This window comes from Mobula hypostoma, chromosome 16 (genome assembly GCF_963921235.1).
Source record: "Mobula hypostoma chromosome 16, sMobHyp1.1, whole genome shotgun sequence".
Classification (NCBI taxonomy): domain Eukaryota; kingdom Metazoa; phylum Chordata; class Chondrichthyes; order Myliobatiformes; family Myliobatidae; genus Mobula; species Mobula hypostoma.
The window spans coordinates 26,162,658-26,181,067 of NC_086112.1; the positions used below are offsets into that span (position 1 = coordinate 26,162,658).

Consider the following 18,410-nt stretch of genomic DNA (forward strand, 5'->3'; position numbering starts at 1 on the left):
GTATCATTCATTTATAAGGGCTTTCAAGCATAGCACTGAAGGCAAGACTGAAGATTATGGTGACCATCTCTATTTTCTCAAACAGTTCACTAAAGGTTGCCCTAAAGAGCTTGTCACAAGTTGCAGCCCAGAGGAAGGATATCTGAGGGCCAAACATTTACTATGTGCTCATTCACTTAACCTATCTATACTCCACCCAAGGCTCCCTCAATCCTCTTCAGAATCTCAACTCTGCATCTTTAGCAAATGTGGATATTACGCTTCGTGCTATAATTCACGTCATAGGTTATGCACCAGTGTCAAACCCTGTGCTACTCCACTAGCTACAGCCTCCCAACCTGAAAATGAACCTCTGTTGTTAATTCTTTAACCAATTCTCAATTCACATCAGTATATTAACAATATAGAGTTAGTAACACAAATGAAGTCTGGACCTAAACTTTTATTGAAGGCAAACAACACCCAATAGAAGTATCTCATACAACTATGCATTAAAGACCCATAAAAGGTGTAAATCATTGTGAAATCATTTTTGTGAATGCTTCATTTCTCAATGAAGCCAAGCATTAAGTGATTTAATACGCGTTGTATTTTACAGGATTCCTATTTACAATTTAGAAAAAAAATCAGTCTACATTTACTTGAGAAGCAAAACAAAATGCAGATGCTGGAAATCCGAAGAAGATCGCTGGAAATATTCAGTGATCAGGCAACACTGGATTTCGACATGATAGCCATGTTTCTTCCTGCATGGATTGCATTGACCAGCGGAAGATTTCCAACGTCATTTTAATTTTATACCCCGACTCGTTGCGATTTCGAAATAGCGCAGTTACTTCCCGCTACCTTTCTTGAGCTGCTACGGTTGCCATCGCCATTCAAAGCCTTGCCGAAGGAGGAGTTTGTTTGGAATTCAGTTCCGTACTTCCACCTCTCTTCCTCTTCGTTCATGTTTCGGAGAAATTCCGCCTCAAGCGCTGCTGTCAGTCGGTGTCTCGGGACCACAGCCGTTCGGTCATCATGATTAAAGCCATCCTGATATTTAACAACCACGGCAAGCCGCGCCTCTCCAAGTTCTACGAGCGCTATGTGAGTACGGGGGGCTGCTGGCCGGTGAGGCGGCCGTTGGCCGGCAGCCGCCGCGCGCCGCCCGTTGGAACGCTGACCGGGGGCACGCGCTCCGGGCGGGGGGGCTCGCGCTCCGCCAACCGCGGTGGCCCAAGCTGATGGAACGGCCGTCAAACCAGTACCTGTACTCAGAGAGAGAGAGAGGGCTCGCCGTGAATTCCAAAAACTCTGTAGTTATTCATGTGATTCTGAGGACTTGGAGTATATGGGATAGAAGTTAACCTACACCGGTAAAAATGATTGGTTTGACCACACGTGGGATGCTGTAGTGCTTTGGCTTCGCACCTGATGTCTTGTTTGTTGTAGATGTAATGATTCTTGCACTCTTAACTTCCTGAAAGGGATGGCACAAACTGGTGCATTCCCTGGATTTTGTTTTTTTAATATAAATATAAAGCCCCATCTTTGCCTGTGGCAATCCAAAGCCTCCCCCCCCCCAGTGATTTGTAAAAATAAGCTTAATTGATTTGTCAATTAAATGATGCAGAATCTCGTAAAGTAACTTATGTGTGAAGTTAATGTTTTTTTTCAAAAGAAAAACAACCTCCCCCCCGAAAGTAATTATTTATTTATATGATTCTTGCTGTAGAATATATCTAAACGTTTTGGATAGATGACGAAATGGTTTCCAGAGCACTAGATGTTCTCATGTTGCAGCTACTGAATTAGTAATGTATACAGGTGCATGACATTGGAGGTCACCTGCGCAAAGAGGCGTTTGAAAAGACAGGTAGGGCCCATTTAGACAAAAGTCAGTGGTATATCATTCACACTTCTGATCAGCGACAGCTCTGAACTTATCTTTATAAGTACTATATTTAGGGAAGGCAGTTTCTGTTTAAATACCAGAGTTAATCTATGGTTAGTTTTAGTTGGATAAATAAGGGTGTGATATGTCATATAAGGAACATTAGATGCCTAACTGTTCATTGGCTTTATTGTGTTATATTGTGTGTGTCAAGTTAAATTATGTGCCTGAATTTCTAATGGCTTTTGAGTGCAGATATCTGAATTAGTTGAGTGTTTTTTCTGCAGTAGTCTTGTTTTGGAACTAATCAGCTTTTCCAACATCTGTAAGAGTGCTTGGTCTACCATTCAGTAAGATCGTGGTTGATCTTTTAAGCATCACTTGTACTGACCACGTATCCAAAGTTCAAAGGAAATTTATTATGCAAGTACTATACTTCACTATATACTACCCTGAGATTTTTTTTGCAGGCATTCACAGTATAATAAAGAAATACATTAGAATCATGAGAAACTACACACAAAGATTGACAAGCAATCAGTGTGCAGAAGAAGGCAAAGTGTGCAAATACAAAAACAAATAATAATAAGCAAATAAAAAATAATAAGACATGAGTTGTAGATTCTTTGAAAGTGCTGTGAAATCAGTTCGTTGTTGAGGCATCTGAAGTTATCCACAATGATTCAGGGATCTGATGGTTGAAGAGTAATAAATGTTCCTGAATGAGGTGGTGGGGGAATTAAGACTCCAGCACCTATTTCCCCGATGACAGCAGTGAGAAGAGAGCATGGCCTGGATGGTGGGGTGGGGGGGGAGCGCGAGAGGGGTGGCCCTTGATGATGGATGCTGCTGTCTTGTGACAGTACTCTTTGTAGATATGTTCAACAATGTGGAGGGCTCTTACTGTGATGGAGTGGGCTGTATCCACTTTTTACAGGCTTTTCCTTTCTTTGATATTGGAAATACACCCTATCCTCGTTATATGCGGGGGATACGTTCCTCGCAGTCGATGCATAATGTGAATAATTATTTAAATGGAGAAAATAGGGATGCGTTGTGGAGGGCTTCCTAAATATGTTTTATCTGTAATTTATTCACATTATTTCATACCAATACGACACAAAAGCAGTACCACAAGGCAACATTCATATTATATTTAATCAATTTAAGGTAATATTCAACGTAATAAATCATAGAAAGTTAACATATTGTAGCATGCCGGGCTGTGATGCAACCAGTTAGGATACACTCGACTGTACACCTTTAGAAGATTATCAAAGCTTTAGGTGACATGTTGAAACTGCTCAAACTTCTAAGAAAGTAGAGGTGCTGCTGTGCCTTCTTTGTAATAGAACTTAAATGATGGTCCCAGTTCAGATCCTCTGATATGATAACGCCAAGTTATTTTATGTTATTATTCCTCTCTGCCTCCGATCCCCTGATGTGGACAGGCTCATTGTCCCTTGGTTTCTTCCTCCTGTGGTTAATAATCAGCTCTTGGGGTTTTGCTGATGTTGAGTGAGAGGTTGTTGTTGTGGCACCATTCAACCTGATTTTGAGTCTCTTTCCTATAGGCCGATTTGTCCACTTTTGATTCGGCCAACAACAATGTTGTTGCTAGCCTAGATTTCTTTAATGTTTGATTAATTGATCTTTATTATAGGACATGGAACAGCATAGCACTATTCTTTCAGGCCATAATGATGCTTCCTAGCTAACCCCATTTGCCTGCATGTGGTCCATGTCCCTCTACTCTCTTTGTCCTGAAAACTTGCTGCATCTTCTAGCACTGCTGTCTAGCTTTGTGTCATTCTTTAAATTATTAGTAGCTGAGGCTCCAGGACTGCTCTCTGAGACCCTCTATTTGTTACATCCTCTCAGTCTGAAAGCAACATGACCATCCCTACACTTTTTGTCTGTTAAATATCCTTTCTCCATGTCTTTAATATTACCCTTAATTCCGTGTGCTCCAATTATTTTTAGTAACTTGTATGACTTCTTACCAAGGGCTTTCTGAATGATTAAATGCATCATGTGTGCTAGTTCTTCTGTAACAATTCTGGTCATTACAACTTTAAAAAGGATTAACAGTTTTATTGAACATAGAACATCTAAAACGGTGCTTCCCAACCTTTTTTTTAGCCTAACGACCCCCCCCCCCATCCCAAAAGCACTTTCATACTTGCCAGCACCCCTCTTATGCACAATATACTTTTCGGTACCCCCATAGTGTAAAAACATGTCTACCATATGCTAACATGAGAAAAATGATTTTGCTTTAAATTTTTATTTGTCTTTAAACCTAGCTTACACATTACCTGTGTACCGCATAGCAGCTTCCATATCAATGTAATCCTTGAGCTTGCTGGTTTTTAGCAAAAGTTGAAATATCTGGTTCAACTTGTGAAAACAAATGCCTTAAGTCCCCATGCGTAACAATGTCCAAGTGGTTTCTGTTTTTTGTGAGTATGTAGTTCACTGCTACAAAGCCTCTTTTAGGAGGATGGAAATGCAATGAAGAACAGTGGCTTTTCTCCAAAGAGCAGGAAACTTCATATGGCAGTGTAGCTACATACCACAAAAGCCGACATTTTTGAAAACCGTTTTTGTTTCTTCTTCATTCTGAATTTTGATAAGTTCTTCTTGCAAGCTTTCATTTTGTTCATCCACCTTGCAAAGAAATGGGTTAATTATTGAGTCTGGAATTTCCAGATTGTTCAAATTCTTGAATTGATTCTGAAAATCCTTCAGTGACTGCAGGTGTATGTTGTGCTCTTGCAAACTACTGTCTGTGAAAGAGGGTGCCATCCTTTCCATGCAGGGAAACTGTAAGAACATTCTTTTCCCAAGTCCTGCTTGTATATTTCCAATTTTCTGACACTGCACATTTTGCCCTGATTAAATTGAAATTCTCACCCTGAAGTTTAATATTTAGAATATTCATTTTGTCATACAAATTTAGGTATGCCACAGACTAGGTATGCCACGTCTCTATGTAGGAGTTCAGTCGTTTCCCAAGCTCTTGTTGACTTTGAGCAAAAATTCAACAATGGTGTCAAAAAGATCAAAGAAACATTTTAAGCATTTGAATCTTTTGATAGCCAATGCACTTCAGTGTGAAGAAGCAAGCGTCCAAGCTCTTCATTGTTATCTTGGCATAACTGGTGAAGTATTCTGCTATTCAATGGATGAGCTTTAATTTTGTTGATAGCAGATATTACAGGACTCATGCTTGAAAAAAATTGCTGGCTGAGGTTTTTGGCTGTGAGATCTTGACAATGAATTGCAGAATGGATTGCAAATGGACTTGGAATTTCTTTTTTCATAAATGCCACTAAACCATCATGGTGGTGTGTCATATATGGTGCTCCACAAGAAATCATGTTCCTAATCGGAATACTTTTATCCTCAATATACACTATGAGCTTGTTGTAGATTGATTCTCTGTTGATAATTGCTTTTAAATTTTTACAAAAGTGAATCTCTTCATAAATTTCCATTTTTGGTAAACCATACATATGCCATTAGTAATGCCTTGTCTCACACAGTTGCCTTATCCATTTGTATCCCAAATTCTGTTTTTTGTAGCTCTGTGCATAGTTGATATTCAATAACTTCACTCATTTTGTCAGTACGACAAACTACAGAGTTATTACTCAGAGGAATTGATTTTAAAATACTGGGATCCATTTTGAGAACAGTAGTGAACACTTCTGATACAGCAGGCATTATTAATCTTTCACCAATTACGAGACTTTCCACACTTTGCTATCATTTTGGAAACATTATTAGAAGCAATGAGACCACAGTCAAGGTCATTTTTAGCTTTTTTGGCAAATGACTCAAGTGTGCAGCGTTTTTCAAATGCTTCTTTCATTTTCTGGAACTGAGTAATAAGTAGCCTTTTCATGGTGTCCTTTATGGAAGTGTTCCTGCAATCTTGATGGTTTCATGGCTTCATTAGGCAGTACAGTATCAGAAATAAGACACACGGGTCATCGCTGATCTGACAGAAACGGAATAAAACCATACCCCAGGTATGTAACATTGTATTGATGTACTTTCTGTAGTTTCTGTTTCTTAGCAGGATTAGAATTCAAGGCTTCACTGCCTTCAGACTCATAGAGGTCACGCCATACGTTTTATCCATCGTTAATGGGGCTAAATTAAAATAAAAGATTAACACAAACTGGGAATGCCTATCGAATGTAGACAATGGCGGCGAGTTGACACAGATAGAACAATGGTAGCAGCATGCAAAGGAACTGCGAGGCAAAGATGAAGACGATCACAACAGCAAAAATTACATTGACGATTCAGATTGGAATTTGAATGTTAGTTGGTTTAGAGCTGGTGTTTGGCAAGCTACCTTTATCATTTTCCAGTTAGTGTGATTGACCAATCACGGAAGGTCTCATAACCCCCAAAGATGAGTCTTGACAGCACATATGAAGCCAAGGTCGCTTTGAACATCTCAAGAGGAATCCTCAGGGTTGGCAGGTTCACTGATTAGCTCTATTTCAGTGTTTGGTTTTGACCAGCTCTGTATCGTTTCATCACCTGTTTTCCGTAAATATGTAGAAAAAGTTGAGAGGGTGTACTTGACACCCTTAAATTGCATGAACTTGTTCTGTGCCGCGAGTCAAGGGGAACTGTTGGATACCCTGGTTGCTAATTTATGCATCTCCAATAATGTCTGTTTGGTTGGTAAGGTCGGATGAGATTGTCAAGTTTCAGACACATTGTGACGATAATTGCTCACCACCTGCAGAGCTATGGTTCTTCCTGTGTTCCAGTGCCTTATTCTTTTTTTTCGGAAGTGCCTGCTTTATTAACAGTCAGTCAGGTTGTGCCTCAAGTTAGGGTGCTACTTATCACCCCCCAGGAATCTTGAATGCCCCCTGATGACTTCTGTTTCCCTTAGTTCCCCATTAGGACATGTAACTGCCCCCATTTTGGAATTACAATTCTAACGGTACAGCACAGAAACAAGCCCTTTAGCACAGAATGTCTGATGACCACAATACCAAATTAAATTAAACCTCTCTCCCTGCATGTTTACATGCCCGACTAAATACCTCTTAAGCACCACTATCAAGTCTTTTTCTACCACCTCCCCTGGCATTCCAGGCACCTACCACTTTGTGTGATGGGAAGAACTTGTCCCTTACATTTTTTAACCTATCCTTTCAACTTAAGTTACTTCCCTTTGGTATCTGACATTTATACCCTGGAGAATATAGGCACTGACTGTGCACCTTATCTCTGTCTCTCAGAATTGTATATATCAGGCCTATCTACTTTATATATCATATCTATCAGATTCGCGCCCCCCCCAGCCTCTGATGCTCCGTAGAAAATGGTCTTATGTCTGTCCAATTTCTCCCTATAGCTAATGATTCCTAATCCAGACAGCACCCATATACACCCTCTCGACATCCTCCACACCCATCCTGTAATGTGGTAAGCAGAGTTGCACATGATATAGCAAGTATAGCTCCATCATGATTTCCTGATTCTTATGCTCAGTGCTCCAACTGATAAAGGCAATCATATCATAAACCACCTTTACTATACAAGTTGCTTGTGTTGCCACTTTCAGAGAGTTACTGAATTGGATCCCAGGATCTGCCTGTACATCAGTGCTCCTAAGGGTTACAGCCATTATTTTATACTTCCCCTCGTGCAACTTGTCTCCCTAAGTACAACACTTCCCAGATTAAACTCTTAATCTGCAGTTGATCTAATATTGTTGTGTATCATTTGATCGCAATACAATATTTTTGTATTGTAAACAACAGAAACCCCAGCACTGATCCCTGTGGAACACAACTGGTTGCAGACCTCCAATCAAGATAACACCCCTCTGTCTGATTATGGCAAAGCCAGTTTTGAATCCAAGCCAGCGAGTGACGAATGGATCACTATTCGGGATCTGCCTATCATAAGGGACCTTGTCAAGTGTTTTACTAAAGTCCATGTTTGTAAAGCATGAGCTGCCTCACAGGCAGCCAAGCATTTACAGATCTGAGTAGATCCTATCAGTAAGGATCTTCGTCATTAGTTTCCCTTTCACAGACATTGTTACACCTATTGCCTGAATCTTATTTATCAACAATCTTTCAGAAGGTCCCTTTGCTCGCTCCTCATCCCCGCTTGAGTTCTTTTCCTGCTTTCCTTGTGTTCATTAATAACCCCGTTTGATTTCAGCTTCTTAAACCCTGCTTCATTTTCATTTGACTAAATTTATAACCTCTCTCATTACCCAAAGTTCCCGAATCTTGTCACCCGCAGTTCTCCTCCTTATTGCAACATGCCAATGCTGATTTCTGATCAATTGAGTCTTTGTGAACTTGACCATTAACAGGTGACCCAATCTTCTCTCCTAACTTCTGCTTAATAATGTTGTAATTTTCTTTCCCATAATTTAGTACTTTCTCCCAAGGTCTAGATTTATTCTTATTCATAGCTATCTTAAAACGTAGTCACTCTTCACAAATTGATCTCTCACTGAAACTCTAATCATCTGGCCAGCCTCATTTCCCAGTCTAAGCTCTAATATGGCCTCTCCTCCAGTTGAACTATTAACAAATTATTGATACATTTAACAAATCCAAGCCTCTTGCATTATGGGGGTCGCAGTCAATTATAGGCAGTTATAGTCTCCCAGCTTGTTGATTTTAAATCTTTCCATGATTTGCTTACCTATATGTTCCGCTATTGGGATGCCTTTGGTATAACCCATCAGCATGATTACACTTTTCTTTCTATAGTGCCCCAGTGGATAAGTCCTTGGTAGTGTCCTTTCTGTGTGCAGCTGTGACATGATTGTCTTTTCAGTGGTCCTTGTTGTTTTTGCTTGATGAATAATAACACTATTAAGTCCTCTACTGGCACTTCTAACAATATATTTCCGTAGTCCATAGTTCCCTCTTTCTCTTTCTCTCTCTTTCCTATTTGAAATATTGGGATTGCATTTGTTAAATGTCATTCTGTGTGAACTGATTCTGAATCTATGAATGTTGAATGTATCCACTATTTCCAAAATGGTCTCTTTCAAAGCCTTGGTACGCGCACACAGTTTCTGGGAATTAGATTGCTTTCATTCCTATTAATTTCTCCATCATTATTTTCTTACCCTAGTTAATTTGTTTGAACTGATGGTTTTCTAACGCTTCATTCCCACCACCCCCCACTATTTCTGAGTTTTTCTTGTTTTTCATGAAGACTGCTGAAAGTACCTGTTTTAATGCTTTACACGCAGTGTGCTGGAGGAGCTCAGCAGGTCAGTCAGCATCTGTGGATGGGAATAAACATCTATATTGCTTTACTATTTTCCAGTATAATATTTGTACTCTATAAGGAATGCAAATTAACTTTTTTTCTTTTTTTTTAAACATACCAATAATTGTTTTTATGGCTGTTTTTATGTAACTTGCTTGATTACTGCTCAGAATCAGAATTGGGTATTATTAGTACTGATGTATATCATGTGTATGGGGTAGTTAGGTCCTGACTAAATAACAGGAAATGCCAATAGCGATTATATAGCTTCTCCCATCCAAGACAACTCCTCCTTCACGTAGGGCTTAGGTCTGGGTGCACGCTGTCTTTTTGAAGGAGCTCTGTCTGTGGCGAATGTTTGGCGCCAGAAAATAGCCAGACCAATGGTGGTGGTGTCACCTAAAATCGCTGAAGTCTCCGGCAGCAGGGAGATGGATTCCAAACTTTGGTGGAGGATTGTCTTTGTACAACAGCAGCAAAGGGTGGGCGACATCTAGAGTACGATTCCCAATTGGGAACACCAGTAGAGGTCAAATGCTCTAGTTAGATGAGCACTGTGGCAGCAGAAGGCAACAGCAAACCACTGTTGAAATTTTTGCTTAGTCAATCATGGAAAGAAACAAAAGAAGAAAACCAGACAACAGCGTGAATGGGGATGATTCTAATCAACAGAATAAAACCTCGCTCGGTAGGGGTAGTCATGTGTTGTAGGTGACACCAGACCGTCATCCAGAGACTGTAAGCAATAGGGAAAGGCTAAGGGTAGCAACATGGAACATCCGTACACTTTACCAGAAAGGAAAGTTGGACAACACATTAAATGAAATGAAAGGGTTAGAAGTTGATGTCTTAGGCTTGCCAGAAATTAGATGGACTGACTAATTCACTAAGAATAGTTTTCTAATAATGTATTCTGGTGGTCAACAGCATGTATATGGAGTTGGAATTATTTTAAACAAACAAGTATCAAACTGCCTTATGGGATATTGGGCGATATCCGATTTGCTGCTTTTAGTTAAGTTAAGGAGTAACCCTTTCAGCATAATCCAAGCCTATGCGCCAACAAATGATACGGATGAAGAGGATATCAACAGGTTTTATAACGATCTCGACAGTGCTTATGAGCAATGTAAATCTCAAGATATAAAACTAGTCTTGGGAGATTTTAACGCCAAAGTTGGACAGGAAAGGGTTGATAACATAATAGGACCCTTTGGATTAGGGGAGAAAAGTGAAAATGGAGAAAGGTTTACTGATTAGTGTGTCAGAAGCAACCAAGTGATCACCAATGCAAACACGAGGAAATCTGCAGATGCTGGAAATTCAAGCAACACACATCAAAGTTGCTGGTGAACGCAGCAGGCCTGACGAAGGGTCTCGGCCCGAAATGTCGACTGTACCTCTTCCTAAAGATGTGTGTTAAGTGATCACCAATACTTGGTATAAAAACCATCCACGTAGATTGTGTACTTGGATTAGCCCTGGAGATAGAACAAGGAATCAAATAGATTTCATTACCATCAATGAACGCTTTAGAAGTAATATCACAAATTCTAAAGCCTACCCAGGAGCAGACTGTGGTTCAGATCACTATCCAGTAATAGCTACCATTAAAACAAAATTAAAGAAATTGAAACATGGAAGAAAGAGAAAGAAGTATATGTTGGGAGAACTTGAAAAAGATAGCATACTTGAGCAACGATTCAAGACAGCGTAGAATACCTCAAAGAAAACGTAACAACACCTATTTGGGACAGATTTAAATGTGCTGTACAGCAATCAGCAGAGGAGATAATCATAGAAACATAGAAACATAGAAAATAGGTGCAGGAGTAGGCCATTCGGCCCTTCGAGCCTGCACCGCCATTTATTATGATCATGGCTGATCATCCAACTCAGAACCCTGCACCAGCCTTCCCTCCATACCCTCTGATCCCCCTAGCCACAAGGGCCATATCTAACTCCCTCTTAAATATAGCTAATGAACTGGCCTCAACTGTTTCCTGTGGCAGAGAATTCCACAGATTCACCACTCTCTGTGTGAAGAAGTTTTTCCTAATCTCAGTCCTAAAAGGCTTCGCCTTTATCCTCAAACTGTGACCCCTCATTCTGGACTTCCCCAACATCGGGAGCAATCTTCCTGCATCTAGCCTGTCCAATCCCTTTAGGATTTTATATGTTTCAATCAGATCCCCCCTCAATCTTCTAAATTCCAACGAGTACAAGCCTAGTTCATCCAGTCTTACTTCGTATGAAAGTCCTGCCATCCCAGGAATCAATCTGGTGAACCTTCTTTGTACTCCCTCTATGGCAAGGCTGTCTTTCCTCAGATTAGGGGACCAAAACTGCACACAATACTCCAGGTGTGGTCTCACCAAGGCCTTGTACAACTGCAGTAGTACCTCCCTGCTCCTGTACTCGAATCCTCTCGCTATAAATGCCAGCATTCCATTTGCCTTTTTCACCGCCTGCTGTACCTGCATGCCCACTTTCAATGACTGGTGTATAATGACACCCAGGTCTCGTTGCACCTCCCCTTTTCCTAATCGGCCACCATTCAGATAATAATCTGTTTTCCTATTTTTGCCACCAAAGTGGATAACTTCACATTTATCCACATTAAATTGCATCTGCCATGAATTTATCCACTCACCCAACCTATCCAAGTCACCCTGCATCCTCTTAGCATCCTCCTCACAGCTAACACTGCCACCCAGCTTTGTGTCATCCGCAAACTTGGAGATGCTGCATTTAATTCCCTCATCCAAGTCATTAATATATATTGTAAACAACTGGGGTCCCAGCACTGAGCCTTGCGGTACCCCACTAGTCACCGCCTGCCATTCTGAAAAGGTCCCGTTTATTCCCACTCTTTGCTTCCTGTCTGCTAACCAATTCTCCATCCACATCAATACCTTACCCCCAATACCGTGTGCTTTAAGTTTGCACACTAATCTCCTGTGTGGGACCTTGTCAAAAGCCTTTTGAAAATCCAAATATACCACATCCACTGGTTCTCCCCTATCCACTCTACTAGTTACATCCTCAAAAAGTTCTATGAGATTCGTCAGACATGATTTTCCTTTCACAAATCAATGCTGACTTTGTCCGATGATTTCACCACTTTCCAAATGTGCTGTTATCACATCTTTGATAACTGACTCCAGCAGTTTCCCCACCACCGACGTTAGGCTAACCGGTCTATAATTCCTCGGTTTCTCTCTCCCTCCTTTTTTTAAAAAGTGGGGTTACATTAGCCACCCTCCAATCCTCAGGAACTAGTCCAGAATCTAACGAGTTTTGAAAAATTATCACTAATGCATCCACTATTTCTTGGGCTACTTCCTTAAGCACTCTAGGATGCAGACCATCTGGCCCTGGGGATTTATCTGCCTTCAATCCCTTCAATTTACCTAACACCACTTCCCTACTAACATGTATTTCGCTCAGTTCCTCCATCTCACTGGACCCTCTGTCCCCTACTATTTCTGGAAGATTATTTATGTCCTCCTTAGTGAAGACAGAACCAAAGTAATTATTCAATTGGTCTGCCATGTCCTTGCTCCCCATAATCAATTCACCTGTTTCTGTCTGCAGGGGACCTACATTTGTCTTTACCAGTCTTTTCCTTTTTACATATCTATAAACGCTTTTACAGTCCGTTTTTATGTTCCCTGCCAGTTTTCTCTCATAATCTTTTTTCCCCTTCCTAATTAAGCCCTTTGTCCTCCTCTGCTGAACTCTGAATTTCTCCCAGTCCTCAGGTGAGCCACTTTCTCTGGCTAATTTGTATGCTTCTTCTTTGGAATTGATACTATCCCTAATTTCTCTTGTCAGCCACGGGTGCACTACCTTCCTTGATTTATTCTTTTGCCAAACTGGGATGAACAATTGTTGTGGTTCATCCATGCAACCTTTAAATGCTTGCCATTGCATATCCACCGTCAATCCTTTAAGTGTCATTTGCCAATCCTAGTACAAGAAATTCAATGCACCAACAAGGGGTGGATAACCCAAGAAATTCTAGATTTGATGGAACAAAGAAGGTTAGTGAAGAATAATGAAGTGTAATACAGAGAGCTAGATAGATAGACGAGATAATTGTGCAATACAGGTGTCCCCCGCTTTTCAAATGTTCGCTTTACGAAACATCACTGTTACGAAAGACCTACATTAGTACCCTGCTTTCGCTAACAGAAGGTTTTTTCACTGTTACGAAAAAAGCAGCGTGTGCCCAGAGCAGCCAAGCTCCTCCCCCGGAACTGTATTCTAGCCGCCATTGCTTAAACACGTGCTTTATCTCAATTTATTTTGTGCATCCGTTAGGAAGATGAGTTCGAAGATATTGGAAAAGCCTAAAAGAGCTCGTAAGAGTGTTATACTTAGCGTAAAACTAGACATAATTAAGCATTTCGATCGTGGTGAACGAAGTAAGGACATTGTCCACGCGTTGAACTTGCCTGCATCCACCATTCGCACTATTTATACGCAGAGAGAAAAAATCTTGAAAGCTGCCGATGTTACTGTTGGTTCTGCTCATAGCAAAGTGGTCTCTCTTAGTCGGCATCCAGTAATGGATAAAATGGAAAGTCTATTGCTTGAGTGGATTGATGGGTGTACAAAACGTGGTGTTCCTTTAAGTTATCTTATACTTAAGGAGAAATCAGTCCGTCTTTTTAATAAGCTGAAACAGAAAGCGCTGGCCGATGGTGATGAAAGTATTGCTAAAGTAGAATTTAAAGGTAGTCACGGGTGGTTTGATCGGTTTCTGAGGCGAGGGCAGCTTCATAGTTTAACGTTTACCAGAGAGAGTGCTTTGGCTGACACTGAAGCTGCTGAAAGGTACCCAGCAGAATTGAAGAAAATAATTACAGAAGGTGGTTATTTGTATAAGCAAGTGTTTAACTGTGACGAAACAGCAATTTATTGGAAAAAATTGCTGAGTAAGACAATACTTCGAAAGAAGAAAAGCAGGCTCAGGGACACAAGGCATCGAAGGACAGGTTTATCCTAATGCCTATTATTAACACCACTAAGCCTCTACTAGTGTACCATTCAGAAAATCCAAGGGCACTGAAAGGCGTTGATAAGAAAACACTTCCCGTTGTGTTCCATTCACATCCAAGCACTTGGAACACCCAAGTGCTTTTTTCTGAGTACATGAGCAGATACGTTAGTCCTTTTGTTGAAAAATACTGTAGAGAAAATAACCTCGATAATAGGTGTCTTGTGATTGTCGATAATTGTGCTGCTCATCCGCCTGGCATTACTGAGTATGGCAGTAACGTTCGTGTTGCGTTCTTACCGCCGAATACAACATCATTGCTGCAGCCGTGCGACCAAGGCCTGATAGCCACAATTAAAGCTTACTATACGCAAAATGTGATGCGTTTTATTGTAAGTGCTATTGACAGAGAGGGCAACTCCGAAGCACCTTTACGAGAGATCTGGAAAGACTGCAGTATAAAACTGGCAATTGCCAACATTGGAGATGCTCTCGATAGGCTAACAGTCTCGATGAGAAATGGCGTTTGGAGGAAACTATGTGCCGAAGCAGTGAATGATTTTAAAGGCTTCGAACCATCAACAATAAATACGACAGTAGTGAGCTTGGCTAAGGAGGCTGGGTTTGTGGAAATTGACGAAGATGATGTTGAAGAGGTTTTGACATCCCATGACCAAGAATTGACAGATGAAGAGCTGATGCAATTGCAAGAGGAAAGGATAACAATCGAAACCGAACGCAGTAGCGAAAATGAAGTCGTCCACGGACTGAACGTGAAGCAGTTGCATGAGATTTTCGCTGTGATTGACAGCGCTGCAATGATTGCAGAAAAGTATGGCTTTAATTTTGAAATGGCACGTAGGTTTAGGGCAGGTTTGCAGGATGTTTTGAGTGCTTACAAAGAACTGTATGATCTAAAAATGCGCGAGGCTCAGCAGTCAAGTATACTGTCGTTTTTCAAGCCTTGCACATCAGCCACAGCAGACGATGAACCTCGACCTTTTGACATCGAGGCAGGCAGACATAGAAGATGATGACCTGGCTGCCCTATTGGAAATAGACTACGATGAGATGACACCCCAGACTCCTCTACCTCCCACCACCCAATTTCCAATGACTCAGCCTAACACACCATCCCGATTCCCATAAGTGAAACTGCACTGTACATTATTTCTACTTTATATAGGTTGTGTATTTTTGTGTTATTGAGTATGATTTGTTATTTGGTATGATTTGGCAGCCTACTGGAGAGAGTGCTTCCAGCGACAGCGCCTGTGCTGACAGTGCTTCCGCCAAGAGCGCTTGCGTGAGATTTTCGCTGTGCTAGACTGTGCTTCAATGATTGCAAAAAATATTTCTACTTTATATGGGCTGTGTATTTTTGTGTTATTTAGTATGATTTGTTATTTGGTATGATTTGGCAGCCTCATAGCTTAAAGGTTACTGGAGAGAGTGCTTCTGCCGAGAGCACATGCGTGAGATTTTCGCTGTGCTGGACAGTACTTCAATGATTGCAAAAAGTATTTCTACTTTATATAGGCTGTGTATTTATCATATCATTCCTGCTTTTACTATATCTTACTGTTATTTTAGGTTTTATGTGCTATTTGGCATGATTTGGCAAGTTATTTTTTGGGTCTGGAAACACTCAAAAATTTTTCCCATATTAATAAATGGTAATTGCTTCTTCACTTTATGACATTTTGGCTTATGAAACGTTTCATTGGAACGCTCTACCTTCGGATGGCGGGGGAAACCTGTATTGCAAAGGAAGAATGGCTGAGTCAAAAATGCAATGAAGTAGAAGGCCATATTAACAACAGCAAAGAGATGCACAAGAAAATTAAGGAAATTATTGGAATTAAGAAAACCTCCTCTACAGGATCAGCAGACAGATCCATATGGATAAGTCCCCGGGGCCTGACGGAATATTCCCCAGGCTGCTGCACGAGGCGAGGGAAGAGATTGCTGAGCCTCTGGCTAGGATCTTTATGTCCTCATTGTCCACAAGAATGGTACCGGAGGATTGGAGGAAGGCGAATGTTGTCCCTTTGTTCAAAAAAGGTAGTAGCGATGGTCCGGGTAATTATAGACCAGTGAGCCTTACGTCTGTGGTGGGAAAGCTGTTGGAAAAGATTCTTAGAGATAGGATCTATGGGCATTTAGAGAATCATGGTCTGATCAGGGACAGTCAGCATGGCTTTGTGAAGGGCAGATCATGTCTTAACAAGCCTGATAGAGTTCTTTGAGGAGGTGACCAGGCATATAGATGAGGGTAGTGCAGTGGATGTGATCTACATGGATTTTAGTGAGGCATTTGACAAGGTTCCTCATGGTAGGCTTATTCAGAAAGTCAGAAGGCATGGGATCCAGGGAAGTTTGGCCAGGTGGATTCAGAATTGGCTTGCCTGCAGAAGGCAGATGGTCGTGGTGGAGGGAGTACATTCATATTGGAGGGTTGTGACTAGTGGTGTCCCACAAGGATCTGTTCTGGGACCTCTACTTTTTGTGATTTTTATTAACGACCTGGATGTGGGGGTAGAAGGGTGGATTGGCAAGTTTGCAGATGACACAAAGGTTGGTGGTGTTGTAGATAGTGTAGAGGATTGTCGAAGATTGCAGAGAGACATTGATACGATGCAGAAGTGGGCTGAGAAGTGGCAGATGGAGTTCAACCCGGAGAAGTGTAAGGTGATACACTTTGGAGGGACAAACTCCAAGGCAGAGTACAAAGTAAATAGCAGGATACTTGGTAGTGTGGAGGAGCAGAAGGATCTGGGGGTACATGTCCACAGATCCCTGAAAGTTGTCTCACAAGTAGATAGGGTAGTTAAGAACGCTTATGGGGTGTTAGCTTTCATAAGTCGAGGGATAGAGTTTGAGTCGCGATGTAATGATGCAGCTCTATAAAACTCTGGTTCGGCCACACTTGGAGTACTGTGTCCAGTTCTGGTCGCCTCACTATAGGAAGGATGTGGAAGCATTGGAAAGGGTGCAGAGGAGATTTACCAGGATGCTGCCTGGTTTAGAGAGTATGGATTATGATCAGAGATTAAGGGAGCTAGGGCTTTACTCTTTGGAGAGAAGGAGGATGAGAGGAGACATGATAGAGGTGTACAAGATATTAAGAGGAATAGATAGAGTGGATAGCCAGCGCCTCTTCTCCAGGGCACCACTACTCAATACAAGAGGACATGGCTTTAAGGTAAGGGGTGGGAAGTTCAGGGGAGATATTAGAGGAAGGTTTTTCACTCAGAGAGTGGTTGGTGCGTGGAATGCACTGCCTGAGTCAGTGGTGGATGCAGATACACTAGTGAAGTTTAAGAGACTACTAGACAGGTATATGGAGGAATTTAAGGTGGGGGCTTATATGGGAGGCAGGGTTTGAGGGTTGGCACAACATTGTGGGCCGAAGGGCCTGTAATGTGCTGTACTATTCTATATTTAAAAAAAACTAACAGATCCAGATAAAGTATGTGAAAGGTGGATTCAGTATATAGAGCAGCTGTTTGAGGATAATAGAGGGGAACCCCCAGATATTAAACACCCTAATTCTGGCCCACCTATTACCAAAGAAGAAATAACTAAAGCAATGAAAAGCATGAAACATGGTAAAGCCACTGGACGTGATGAAATTTCAGTGGAAATGATACAAGCCCTAGAAGATCTGGGCATAGATATTCTTTTTGAACTGTTGAATGGCATATATGAGTCTGGTGTATTGCCTGAAGATCTCTTGAAATCGGTATTTATAACTCTGACAAAAATTCCTTGAACTATTGACTGCGAAAATTATAGAACAATCAGCCTTATGAGTCACATAATAAAGATTTTGTTGAGAATTGTTCTGAGTTGAATTAAAAACAAGTGAAGGCCAGAAATTTCTAAACTACAGTATGGGTTTATTGAGGATAGAGGTACTAGGAACACAATTTTCATACTACAGATGTTTTCAGAAAGGGCAATTGAATATCAGAATTATGTCTTTTTATGTTTTATTGATTTCACTAAAGCATTTGACAAAGTGCAACATGAAAAATTATTTCAAATTCTCACTAAACTGAACATTGATGGAAGGGACCAACAACTGCTTCAAAATTTATATTGGAACCAAACAGTGGCTGTAAAAATTGATGATAATATAAGCAGTTGGACTAAAATTCAAAGAGGAGTTAGACAGGGATCCGTTGCCTCACCAGAATTGTTTAATATCTATAGTGAATTGATTCTCAGAGAAATAGAAGA

At 41.0% G+C, this 18,410-nt stretch overlaps 1 protein-coding gene across 4 annotated transcripts in view; it reads left to right on the top strand.

Moving 5' to 3' along the window:
- Positions 1 to 492: 492 nt before the first annotated feature.
- Positions 493 to 18,410, top strand: part of LOC134357298 (AP-3 complex subunit sigma-1) — a 101,088-nt gene continuing 83,170 nt past the window's right edge. The window contains exon 1 of one of the 4 annotated variants that reach the window (XM_063068676.1): positions 493 to 1,089. In XM_063068676.1, the coding sequence (XP_062924746.1) occupies positions 1,021 to 1,089 (69 nt within the window). In that variant the 5' untranslated portion in view covers positions 493 to 1,020. The remainder of the gene's footprint in view (positions 1,090 to 18,410) is intronic. The other 3 variants (XM_063068675.1, XM_063068674.1, XM_063068673.1) reach the window with 3 other exon arrangements.